This window comes from Lycium ferocissimum, chromosome 7, assembly GCF_029784015.1.
Source record: "Lycium ferocissimum isolate CSIRO_LF1 chromosome 7, AGI_CSIRO_Lferr_CH_V1, whole genome shotgun sequence".
Classification (NCBI taxonomy): Eukaryota; Viridiplantae; Streptophyta; class Magnoliopsida; order Solanales; family Solanaceae; genus Lycium; species Lycium ferocissimum.
This window is the reverse complement of record NC_081348.1, coordinates 54,656,261-54,669,449: the sequence shown is the minus strand read 5'-3', so window position 1 is coordinate 54,669,449 and position 13,189 is coordinate 54,656,261. Positions and strand designations below refer to the sequence as shown.

The 13,189-nt window shown below is 34.3% G+C and overlaps 2 protein-coding genes across 2 annotated transcripts; one reads left to right on the top strand and one right to left on the bottom strand.

Moving 5' to 3' along the window:
• Positions 1-3,023: 3,023 nt before the first annotated feature.
• LOC132062992 (WUSCHEL-related homeobox 3-like) lies at positions 3,024-5,403 on the bottom strand. Its single transcript, XM_059455443.1, has 2 exons — positions 4,974-5,403; positions 3,024-3,622 (listed from the first exon to the last, which is right to left on the bottom strand). The coding sequence occupies exons 1-2, from the start codon at positions 5,397-5,399 to the stop codon at positions 3,374-3,376; spliced, it is 675 nt and encodes a 224-aa protein (XP_059311426.1). The 5' UTR covers positions 5,400-5,403; the 3' UTR covers positions 3,024-3,373.
• A 5,974-nt stretch (positions 5,404-11,377) lies between these two features.
• Positions 11,378-11,902, top strand: LOC132062342 (uncharacterized). Its single transcript, XM_059454927.1, has one exon. The coding sequence runs from the start codon at positions 11,378-11,380 to the stop codon at positions 11,900-11,902; it is 525 nt and encodes a 174-aa protein (XP_059310910.1).
• Positions 11,903-13,189: the final 1,287 nt, after the last annotated feature.

Sequence of the window (13,189 nt, the reverse complement as noted above, 5' to 3'; positions counted from 1 at the left end):
TGGAGGAGTGTCTTTGGGTTGGAGGACCTATTGAGAAGCCAGCTATTCGCAAAGAAAAGAACTGATCCCTCCGAATTTGTGAAGAAAGAATAACCCATTTGAGAAGGTGTAAGTCTTGAAAGACTTCACTAGATAAGAAAGAAGACAAGAGAAGTCTTCCGTGAGTTTGTATTTGCAATAGCCAAAAGTTAGAAGATGATATATGGAGAATGAATTGCTTATAGTCGTGAGGACGTACAAAGAGGATGTTGAAAACGAGCTGAAATTGTCAAGATTAATTGAAGAATACTAAAAGAGATTTAAATTTAAGAGGAGGTTATTGAAAATACTCCCTCCACCATTTTTACTTGTCTCGTATACTAAAAAAGATGTCTATTTTCATTTGTCCAGTTTAAAAACCAAGAGATAATCTACCATTTCATACCTATTTTACCCTTATTATTAATTATTGAGTTCAAAACTTCAAGAAATTATTAATGACCGCACAACTTCTAGAGTATGTTTGATTGATTTCAATAATTAGATGACTTAGTAATAATTAGATGTGATATAGTAAAAAATTGTCATTCTATTTATGGCTCCTCAAGGGGTGTGTCAAGTCAATACATGACAAGTAAAAATGGAGGGAGGAAGTAGTAAACTTAAATATTTAAATGTCTAGGTTCATATGATTGGTGTTTTCCATATGACTATTAGGAAATCGAGGTGCATGGATTTGATAATTTTGATGTGGAAATTCATAGTATATATGTTCGTGTGAAACTATTTAGTAGTTTTGTGTATAGAATTATCCTTTAACACCTATATAAACCTCTTTTGTAAGAAATTATGTAAGAGGATCGGAGAATTTTGCTAATGATACTAAGTGAGATTAATGTCTCTCCCTCCATTTTCTTTTTGCCATATATATATTTATATATATGATATTATTAAGTGCCCGCCTAATATTTTCAATTGTCCATGGATTCACTTGAAGAATCAAATGTTAGAGCTGATATTTTCTCTTATGCGCACACCCCCATAGCGTCCATTACTCCAATTATAGTAATGATCTGCATACATTGATTACAAAGCAGGAGTACGGTTGCCGCGCGTATAGCAACAGTCGCTTTTTTTGCATACACAAAAAGACAGAATAGCAGGTAATTTCACAGCAACAATGTACTACTACTCAGTGTAATTCTATATGTGCGGTTTGGGGAGGTATAGAGTATGCAGATTTTATCCCTGCTCAGGGCCGGAGCAAGCTCATTAATGCCCGATCCCAGTAGCTTTAGTCCAAACCTTATATTTGTGGCTAAAATCTATTGAACATATACGAATTAAGTATTAATTAAGAACCCAGTAACTTTAAAAAATTAAAATCCGGAACCCATAAACGTCAAATCCTGACTCCACCTTTGCGCCCCTACCCCCGTGGAGGTAGATTGTTTCCGAAAGATCCTCAACTCAAGTAGAACATATCAAAACAGTTTAAAATAAAATACAAAAATAACACAGTAATTCGCAAAAAATAGAGAAATCCTTACATAACATTTAGAAAAAGGAACAATAATAATAGCGAAATAATGCGATAATGAAGCATAAAACAACCTTTCCAAATTTACAATGGACAATGGGTAACTGGGGTTAGAGCAGCAGGAGTGAGTAGTCGCCACTCACCATTTACAACAAGAATTAGACAATTCAGATAGTATTTCACTAGTCCTCAGACTGTTAACAGAATCTATCAATAAACTAACGGTCCCTCCAAACTCTTCACATGACTTAAAACAGTTAAACTGTAGGCACTATTTTATGCCACCTTTTTTGGGAGTGTTGAAGAGTGTGATGATTTGATCGAAAAGTTTAAACTATTATTCTCCCCATTCTAATTTATTTGTCTTATTTTTTTCAATCCGTTTAAAAAAATATTTTCTTTTTTGATAACTCTTTAATTTCAATTTTTCATATGATATGTTTAAGATCACAAAATTAAAGGACATTTTGGTACATTTTACATATCTTTAGTTTAAGACTATAAAATTCATAAATCTTCTTTACCTTCTTAAACTATGTGTCAAGTCAAAACCAGACAAACAAATTAAAATAGAGGGATTACTTTGTAAAAAAAATACTTTCAATTATTTAATTATATTATATTTCAAGACGTACTCTTTTCATGAACCCAGTTTTTCGACATGGAACATGTAAGAAATTACTAAAATTTTAAAGGATATTAGATTCTGATGAACTCATAATTTCAAAAATATAATGTGTTCAGCCTAAATATATCTGAGGTTAAACCCATCAAAATTAAATCTGCTTGTAAGCTTGATTCTTTTTTTTTTTGGGCAAAACACATTACAATTTGTTTTTTTGGGAGGCGGCGGTGAGACTTGAACCGAAGTATTGTCTGCCATACTATATTGAATAACTTAAGCACCTCATATTAAAACTTAAACTATCAAACGTTACTTTGTATTTAATGTTGAGTCTCACATCGGCTCATCAGGGATGGGATTTTCTCACGGTCTTGGATAATCTCACCTCATAAATTAGCTTCAGGGTTAAATTACATGCAATTAATTTTTTAATATTTAATTATATTACTTTCTCTGTTTTAATTTATGTGAACCTATTTGACTGGGGTGCAGAGTTTAAGAAAAAAAAACTTTTGAACTTATGGTGTAAAAGGAAGCATACATATTTTGGTGGCTATAAATCATTGCATTAAGATAAATTGTTTTCAATTATGAAAAATGGTCATTCTTTTTTACACGGGCTAAAATAAAATAGGTTCACATATATTAAAACGAAGGACCAGGGAGTATTACTCAACATGGAGGAAAGAAACTCTACGCGCTAATGTTCCAGAGAAAGGAAAAGCCAGTACTTATGGTCTTATGCTGCTAGTGGTCTTGTCCATAGATCTTCCTTGACAAGTACGACTAGTATGCAAATGACTGTTAACAGAATTAGACAATTCACATATTTCACTATCACTGGTCTACAGACTGTTTAACAGAAACCATCAATTAAGTAACACTCCAATATTATTTTAGCTCTTTACAAGGGACACACTGAAACAGTTAAACTACAGGCACTATTCTACGCCACTTTTTTTCAGAAGCAAAGAATTCTAAAAGACAAGACAATTCTACCGCGCATGGAGATCATGCAAAGTGACTATTAGTATAGACTACGAGTTTAAGTAATATACACCATCTGTTTAGATTGTTTTTTACACCATCAAGTTATCTTTACTTGTTATAGCCGGTAACGTAACATATCTTATTTTCAAATTTTCAAATCTCACATTATAAGGAAGGTTATCTCTGTATATAATGACTTGATGGTGTAAAAAACTATTTTCACAGACGATATATAAAACTTAAACTCCTAGACTTAAAGTGGGAGATGCATTCTGGTCCTTGAGGTCATTGGTTATGGGAAAAAGTGGTAGGGTCTTGAGGGATCTATTGACACAAGAAGCTAAATTATTAGGACTAATGTCCATCATCACGATCCAATCTTTTCCATGTGGTCTTATCATGCAATTTTCCATATTCTCAGCTGGTCTTGAGAGATCCATTGGATATAGGTAAGTCATTACTTGAGATGATACATCTTTGATGCTACCCTATAACACACAAAAAAGAGTGTTAATTAAGAAAATAAATAAAGTGAACAAATAAGATATAAAACCAAGAGCTTGAAAGTATAAATACACCGAAGTACCTAAGTAACTATGGAAGTCACATATTGCATGGTTCGTAGCAAATAATACAAGAATTTCTCTCTCTCTTTTTTATTTGATGGAATGCTAGAGTTTTCAGTTTTTAAGTCAAAGCAACCTCATGTTCATTTGTTTAAAAATTTTGAGCAGGATTCTAAGAATTTACAAAAGAACCTGAGTATATAATTCCAAACAATAAAACAATGAGTGAAAAGACCCACGACAATACATATGACCTCTTTGAAAACCCTTTCATAACCAATGAGAGACTGAAATGCTTTCTAACATCATCTCGTACGTATAACTCAATTATAATTGTTCACATGATTGGAAACATTCTTTTTGAAAGATTGAGAAGTGGACTTGAAGTGGAAAGAGAGAGAGAGAAGGCTTGGAGCAGAAGGAGCGAGCAGACTCAACAAGCTAAAGAGTGAGATAGGAACATAAGAAAAGAGATATAGAGAGTAGGCTCAACAAGTTAATGGTGAGTCTAGGGCAAAGTAAATAGCTCAATGAGGTGGATTAGTAAGTGACTCGCTAAGCTGAATATAGAGATAATTAACAGAGAGAGAACTACAGAGCGATAGAATCCTATAGAGAAATGATTGTGAAAACGAGTTTATCAAAACTTGATTCTAATATCCTATGAAAGAATCTAACCATCTAGCCTAAAATCTCAACACTTTATTAATAGAGTGACCAAGATATCATAAACCCTGTTTAAAAATTTACACAATCAAAGAGGGACGAGTGTATTCCCTAACAGAATCAAATATTCCCTCCGTCCCATATTATTTGGTCACATTACTAAAATTATATGTCCCAAATTACTTCTTCACTTACAAAACCAAGATAAAATTAATTAAATCTTTCTCATCTTACCCTTAGTATTAAATGTTCTTGAAAATAGTCAATATTGATTCAAATGTATTTATTGAAGAGAGATAGGGTAAGGTAGTAAAATACATATTTTATTTATGATTTCTTAAGGGGCATGCAAAAGGAAAAGTGGCCAAGTAATATGAGACTGAGGGAGTAGTATTACTTTTTTCTTTGTGTATGTGGGGGTGGGGGCAAGCTTTCTTGTGTTTATTTTTAGCTCCTCCATGTTGGGTCACTTTCTAAAGATAAAAAGCATACAGTCCTAAAACTAAGTAGATAAGTTGACTAGCTTCTGAAATAGTTTCCTCATGCAGAATGAAACCCAAAAAAATTATAATACTAAAAGTAGTAATATTTTTGTGTATTTCCCTACCTCTTGAAGAAGCCCAGAAGATGTAAAAGGGAATATTTGGTTAACACCATATGAAGAATATTGACAGTACTGATCAGTAGGGCAGTAAAAGAGGCCATTTGTGTTTGTGTTATTGGAATTATTAGTAGTAGTAGTGCTATAAGCATCAATGGGATATTGAGCTAAAATTTGTTGTTGGTTCATTTGGGCAAGGAGGTGTTTCTTAAGCTTCTGCCTGTCCCTAGCTTTGTGGTTTTGAAACCAATAAAACACATTTTTCCCCTCAATTTTCCCAAAAGAAGACAAATGGGCAGTAATACTTTGTATTTGTGTAGCCTTTGGGTTCCTTAAACCTTTCCTATACATTTCTTCCAAGAACATAAGTTGTTCTGGAGTTGGACTCCACCTTGTTGGTCTTGTCATTTTTTCTCTTTTCAGAAGTGACATTTTTTTTTTTTTGCCTCTATTTTCTTGGGGTTTGGGGTAAACTCAACTGATTAAACTGTATGGAGAGTGAGGTTTTAATAGGTATATATAGAGAAAAATTTGATGGGGGAAATTGAAGATGGAGAAGATACCTAATGGAGAGAGTGTCCCTTGGGGCTGTTTGGAATTAATCATAATATCATTTATTGAGGGACTGAATAAAATGTGCACCAATTACACCAAAGAAACTAAAAAATTTAGGGTCATTAATTTCACCTCTGGTCCTCTCTATAGGTACGTACAACCTAAAGGAAGAAACCAAAAGTTATCGTTCGACACATTTGACAGTTTGCAGTATGAATGTTCAAGGGAGGATGAAGATATGGACTCATTTAATGTTCATATTGTACTTTTTAACAAAGGGGCCTGGACTTTGGTGTAAATTTTAGTACAGATATAAATTAAAGTATACTGTAAAACTTTTATCTCACAAAAAAGAAATGAGAGTGCATTTTATCTAAGTATCATTAATTTTTTTTCCCCCTTAAAAGACTTTCTTTTAAAGAAAATGCATCACATATGAGATAGTGGAAGAGACGCAGGAAAAGAAGGGGAACAGTGAGAATTGAACCAATAGTAATGGTGTGAGAAAATGAAAAAATGGTTGCTTATATTTGAGGATTCGTTCAAAATGTTCTCTTAAACATACTCCTGAGCAGTTTTGGTCTTTTAAATTTGTCAAAAGCGAATACTTGTCGTCTCCGTCAAATATTTTATAAACTTTGATCATTTGATTTACCAAAAACTGTGAAGAAAGGATTTAATATGAACTCACATTTGGAGGTAGTTTTGTAGTTTCTACTTAAGTATGGTGCTTCAACATTTTAAGTATGGTGATTTAACAAGTTTTTATTTATACTTTTTGTCTATTTTGGTGTCGGGGTTTCTGTGATTTAATAGGACTTTCCTATTATTTCTGGTTACATCTTTTTTTCACGATTAATTTTGTTAAATCCAACAATCGAAGTGTGTTAATATTCAATGAAGATTAAAAGTGCTCACTTTTAACTAACTTAAAGGATGAAATATGTCCAGTAGTATATTTAAGAAACCATTTTGAACCTATCCCCAAACTCAAAACTTTATGTCTAGTTGTCAAGCTAAAATATTTTTTACTTATCCTCAGACATACCAGCAAATTAAAAGGAATCCCCTCCGAAACCCATTTAACTTGTGTGTATTCATCTACCAAAATATTTTGGTGAAAAAGGTACGGACTCATAAATATTTATGTTCTACCTCATAAAAAAATTACCTACAATTGTACTAGTTCATAAATCATAGCACATATTGTAAAACTTTCATCTTACAGGAAAGTACATATTATTCTCTAAACTAAAAGAAAATGAGAGAGTATACATTTTATCGCAAGTACAATATTCACAGAAAAATCAATTCACTCTGAAACCCCATTAACTTGTGCGCGCGTGTGTCTCTAGGCTCATTCATACTTTTTAAATAGGGTTAAGTGGATTCAATGACATTAATTGGTTTCTTCCTCTACCTTTTTCTAATGGTAGGTCGTTATAATTACAACAATTTAAGTGATATATCAGTGTCAACAATAAACACGCGTCAGTATAAGAAGTTTTCATATTATCAGGTCATACCACCTTTACTTATTATAGCAGATTATTTATATTACATTCAAGATCATATCACAAATTAAATCACACATTTTCAGGAGATTTATATGTTGTTTGTAAATATCATTTGAGGGTGACCTAATAGTGTAACAAATTCTTACAGTTGAGTCCGCATTCGGTGGGATGAGGAAATTGAGCTCCTTTATATGGTCTCAGTCAATCCTCACCTCTTGAGCTAGCTTGTGGGGTTGAGTTAGGCTTGATGTTCATTTCTTTAACATAACATCAAAGTCAGGCTCATCCCAACTTATTATTTACCCGATGTCAGGCCCTCATTTTATATTGTCCACGGTCTAAATGTTCATTCCTGGGTGTGTGGCCGTGGGTGGGGTGGGGGGGAGTGTGTTTGTTGTTGAGTCCCATATCAGGTGAGATAAAGCTAGGAAATTGGACTTCTTTATATGGCCTTGGACAATTCTTACCTATTAAGCTAGCTTTTGTGATTAAGTTATACCCGATGTTCATTTCTTTATTAGTGATGATTGTGGCTTAAACTATAATTAAATAGTAGACAACCAATCAAAAAAAAAAAAAATACTGGACTCATTCATCACCTAAAAATACACGGTGACTAGTGTAGGCAGTGTTGACTTTAAATTACCAATACTCCCTCCGTCCCGTAATAAGCATCATCTTAGCCAAAAAAAATTTGTCCCATAATAAGTGTTACCTTAGAAAATTAAGACATAAATTGGCTAGTTTTTTTTTTCAATTCTACCCTTGGACAATAGAGTAACATCTAAATGATGATTGTAAAAGTCACATAGTAACTTGGGAGCCCGGAACTTTTTTAAACCAAAAAATAACGTTTGGAACCAAACTAACCCTTTTAAAAAAAAAAACCAAACTAGGCTTCACGCACAGAATCTGTGCGTGAAAGGGCTAAAGTGTACATTTACACTTTGGTCCTTTCACGCACAGAATCTGTGCGTGAAATCCTCTTTTCCCCGACCCCAACCTTTGTTCTTTGGAAATCAAACTCAAAATTAAGCTTTTTTCCGTACTTTGACCGAAGATTAGTCACGTTTCAAAATACCGGAATATAAATATTTTATATAGAACTTAATATTTTTTTAGCATAAAATAATGTCGGCTCATTACATCAAGTATACATATATGTTTGGATCGTCGTTTTAGGGGTTGTAAAGTGCCTCGAAGTAAGTTTGGAAACTTGTTGTCTTTAAGTTTTAGGGGTTGTAAACTTGTATTTACACCCCATGCTTGATTTGACTACACACCATGCATGCCAATTTCAGCTCTTTTATCTCACATAAAGGACCGATTTGACAATACATCATGCATGCCAATTTCAGCTTTTTAATGACACATAAAGGATCGATTTGACAATACATCATGCATGCCAATTTCAGTTTTTTTATGACACATAAAGGACTGATTTGGCAATACATCATGCATTATTTGACCGTTTTATTAGACATTAATTCATATTGCGCAATATTTCAATGCGCAATACAAGTGTATTTATACCCCATGCTTGATTTGACCACATGTCATGCATGTCAATTTCAGCTTTTTTATCACACATAAAGGGCCGATTTGACAATACAATGCATAAAATGACGAAAATAGTGACTGTTGCGCAACATTTCAATGCGCAATAGGGGTCAATAAGAATCTATTTAAGAAGAATGTTGGACGAAGTAAAAACTCATCAATTTCATAAGTTTAGGTCTCTTAAGTCATTCAAAAAAACCTCTCTTAAGTCATTCAAAAAAAATTAAAAAAATCAAACTTCATACAAAAAATGGCTCAAGATATTCCATCAGTTAGGGTTTCACTATATTGGGATGATATTATCCTTGATGACAATAGTACAGTTCGTTACAATAAAAGACCAAAAGTTCATGTTAAATGTCCACTTGAAATGTCTTATGAATCACTAGTCACTTACATACATGAAAAAATGAACATTAGTCCAGATGAGTATGAAATCTCTATAACAGGCAGAAAAATCAGTTTCCCATGGTATAGTGCTTTATGGTATACATTTTATCAATGATGATGATTCTTTGAGGAATTATTTGAATGCGCCAGAAGAATATAAACATTTAGTTTCCATTAATGTTCTTGAGATGTATGTTGAAAAGATACCCCGAGAGCTCCCTTAAGAACAGCCCAGTCAAGTTAACACTTATGGGGATATTAGTTTTTACGGGGCATTTTGAGTGGCCAGGTGCCCCTGGAAAATCTAACCCATCAATTTAATCAAACTTGGTAAATATGCATTCTTATTTTATTATTTTGTGTAGTAGCACGTGTTTATTGTATGTATTGGTAAACAATCATTTTTAAATTTTTGTAGGGGTTATAGACCTGATACGAGTAATATTGGGCAATCATCTCAATTTAGTGGAGCAGCTCATTATTATCAAAACTCTCAGTTCGATGGAGCCGATTATTATAATAATTCTCGGTTCGGTGCAGCTGATTATTATCAAAACTCGCCAGTGGTACCAACTGTGAATATTGGGTAGTCCTCTCAGTTTGGTGGAGTTGATCATTCTCCACACCATGCTCATTCTCAATATGTGTAGGTTTATCACCTTGATGTTACATAATTAATATACATATTTGAATTTGGAATTTAACATATGCTTTTTATCGTGTAAGAGGAGGCCTTTCTAAGGTGGCGCTGATTGTCCAAGTTATGTGGATACATTAGAGAGTGATGACGATGAACCAACTAATAATGCAGAGGTAACCGATGATGAAGATAGTGAAGGAGATGAAGAAGATACGCATTTTAGTCTCCCGAACCAACCAGAACCAACTCACCACCACGTACCACCTCCGATGGCGGAAAACCCTATTCCTGACAGCCCAATGCAGTGACATTCTGACTATATTCCATATCTTGACAGTCTACAAGGTCGTGAGGATGCATTTGTCTTCACAAGAGATGATGATTAAAGTCACCAAAAAATGTGGATTAAACCAAAAAATCTCATGACTGATGAATGCGTCCTTGCAAAGGGAATGATGTTTCAAAATTTATTGTATAAAGGATGTGAGGGAGTTTAAGGTTGATGACTCAAACAAATCGGTATGGAGGCTGGTTTGTAAGCGAAAGACTCAAGGCTGTCGGTGGTTGCTTCGGGGATTTGTTAAGCCTGATGGTCTGTGGGAAATCACAAAATTCCACCCAAAGCACACTTGTGATATGAGACAAAATCGAGCAGATCATTTTAATTTAGATATAAACCTGATTGCTCATGTGTTACTTAAATACATTGAGGAAACTCCAAAGTAACTTATTTGACCTAGTACATTATCTATCTTATAGCCATTAAACTATCATTGCTAAATGTTGTTTTTTTAAACTTATGCAGGATGCCCATCAAAACTTGTATTAGCATGGTCCACTCCAAATATGGTAAAACCATAAGCAAGAGAAAGGGATTTCTCGGGTGTAGACGTACTTTTGAGATGATCTTTGGAACTTGAGAATCCTCTTTTCGGGCATTGCCGGGGTATATGGCAGCTCTACAATATGCTAATCCTAGCACTATTGTACAGTGGCGGCTTTTAGAAGGCAGAATTTTTGACTTCGTCTTTTGGGCATTCAAACCAAGTATTGATGGTTTTGCTCACTGCCGGAATGTGATATCGATAGATGGGACGCATGCACACGGCAGATATGACATCAAGCTCCTAATTGCATTAGGTATTGAGGCCAATGGGTCAATATTCCCTCTTGCTTTCGCAATTGCCGCCAACGAGAGCAACGAGACACGGGGGGTGTTTTTGACTCATCTGAAGACTCATGTTATTAGGGGTCGTCACGGCATATGTGTCCTATCAGATCATCATAAAGGCATATTGCACAATATGCGTACTCTGGAAGGGTGGCAGCCTCCACATGCTTACCATCGATATTGTTTAAGGCACTTAAAGGCTAATTTGCAAACAAAGTTTGGAAATGGCACTGTAAACAAATTGATGTGGGGGGCTGCGATGCAACATCAACAAAGAAAATGGGCTGCAAAAATAGAGCTGCTAAGGGAAGTGAGTGAAGAGGCATATGTTTGGTTGATGAAATTAAAAGTTGAAAATTGGACGCTTTATGCTGATGGAGGAAAGAGATGGGGTATGCTCACAACGAACAACTCGGAGTCTTTCAATGGACTTCTCAAATCTGCTTAGGGACTACCTGTCGACGCAATGGTAAGACTAACTTTCAAGTAGGTCGTGGAGCGGTTTGCCGATAGGACAAGGCAGGCCAGAGCCATATTAGCCGAGGATGGAACATGGATGCCAAAGCCCTACAAAAAGATGAAGCACCATAGAAGAAAAGCAGAGCGTCACCGCATGACCAAGTATGACGTCGTTCAACGAGTGTATGAAGTTAGAACAGGTTATTACGATGGTAAAGGAGGAAACAAACATATCGTTACTGAGCGTACAAGATCATGCACTTGTAGTAAGTGGCAAACGTACCACATGCCATGTTCTCATGCAGTCAAGTGCTTTAAGAGAATGGTCATAAATGTAACTGATTATGTGGCGGGGGAATATAAGGTCGTAAATTACCTTAAAGCATATTCCGGCCACTTCCATCCCCTTGGTAATCAAGCTTATTGGCCAGCCGCGCCGTTTTCTATGGTTGCGAACAAGGAGCATATCCGTAAATTGGGAAAAAACAAGCTAACCCATTATCCCAATCAAATGGATTTTAGAGAAAAGAATTACTCTCGCAAGTGCTCGACATGTAAGCAATTTGGGCATGATAAGCGTTCATGTGGGCAAAACTCCCGTGGTTGCAGCACATCTGGAACTAGAAGAGTGTCTAGAACTTGATTTTTTTTAAGTATATTGTAATTTAATGATGAATTTCGTTGCTAATGGAATGAAATGTTTTTCAATTATTATGAACCTCTCGTATTAGATGAATTATTTTTAAATATTATATTTATTTTTGCACATTCAAAAGGTGCAGATTACACAATACAATAACAAAATAAAAAAGACATAAAAGAAAAAAACAACTTAATATAAAGCAGATTAATTTTTTCTTTTCTATCTTTATTGAACCAGAAAAGTACTTTCATAGCTTTGGGAGTAAAACAAAAGAGATTAATCAAAACCCTATAAAATATGACACTTAAACCTAAATATAACAAGTTTTCAAACTTATTTCGGAGCACTTTACAACCCCTAAAACGACGATCCAAATATATATATATACTTGATGTAATGAGCCGATATTATTGTACGCTAAAAAAAATATTAAGTTCTATATAAAATATTTGTATTCCGACGTTTTGAAACGTGACTAATCTTCAGTCAAAGTACGAAAAAAAAACTTAAAGATAACAAGTTTCCAAACTTACTTTGAGGCACTTTACAACCCCTAAAACGACGATCCAAACATATATGTATACTTGATGTAATGAGCTGACAGTATTTTACGCTAAAAAAATATTAAGTTCTATATAAAATATTTATATTCCGGTGTTTTGAAACGTGACTGGTCTTCGGTCAAAGTACGGAGAAAAGCTTAATTTTGAGTTTGATTTCCAAAGAATAAAGGTTGGGGTCGGGGGAAAGAGGACAATGTACACTTTGGCCCTTTCACCCACAGATTCTGTGCGTGAAGCCTAGTTTGATTTTTTTTTTTTTTAAAGGGTTAGTTTGGTTCCAAAAGTTATTTTTTTGGGTTAAAAAAGTTTCGAACTCAGTAACTTGGTATTGTTGGATTCCCAATGTCAAAAGGTTTACTTCTTGTGCATGCTTCAATCAAGAGGTAAAAGTAATTTATTTTTATTATATAAGGGTAATTTGGTAAACTTCACATTGCATTATTGGTTTCTTAATATGCGTGTTTTTGGCTAAGGTGATACTTAGGAGCCGTTTGGACATGATTGCATCTCATGAGATGAAATCATGAGATGAAATCATGTTTAGACATGTAATTTAGATTTCTTAAGTAGCAGTTTTTTTTTTATAAACATAAAAACCCACAAGTTGTGAAAACCATCAAATTTTTCTCAATTCTTATACAAGCTTAACAAATGAGTATCATAGTTCATAATAAAATTAATACGCTATTAGAAGGCCTTTCTAAAAAATATAACATCAATTGAT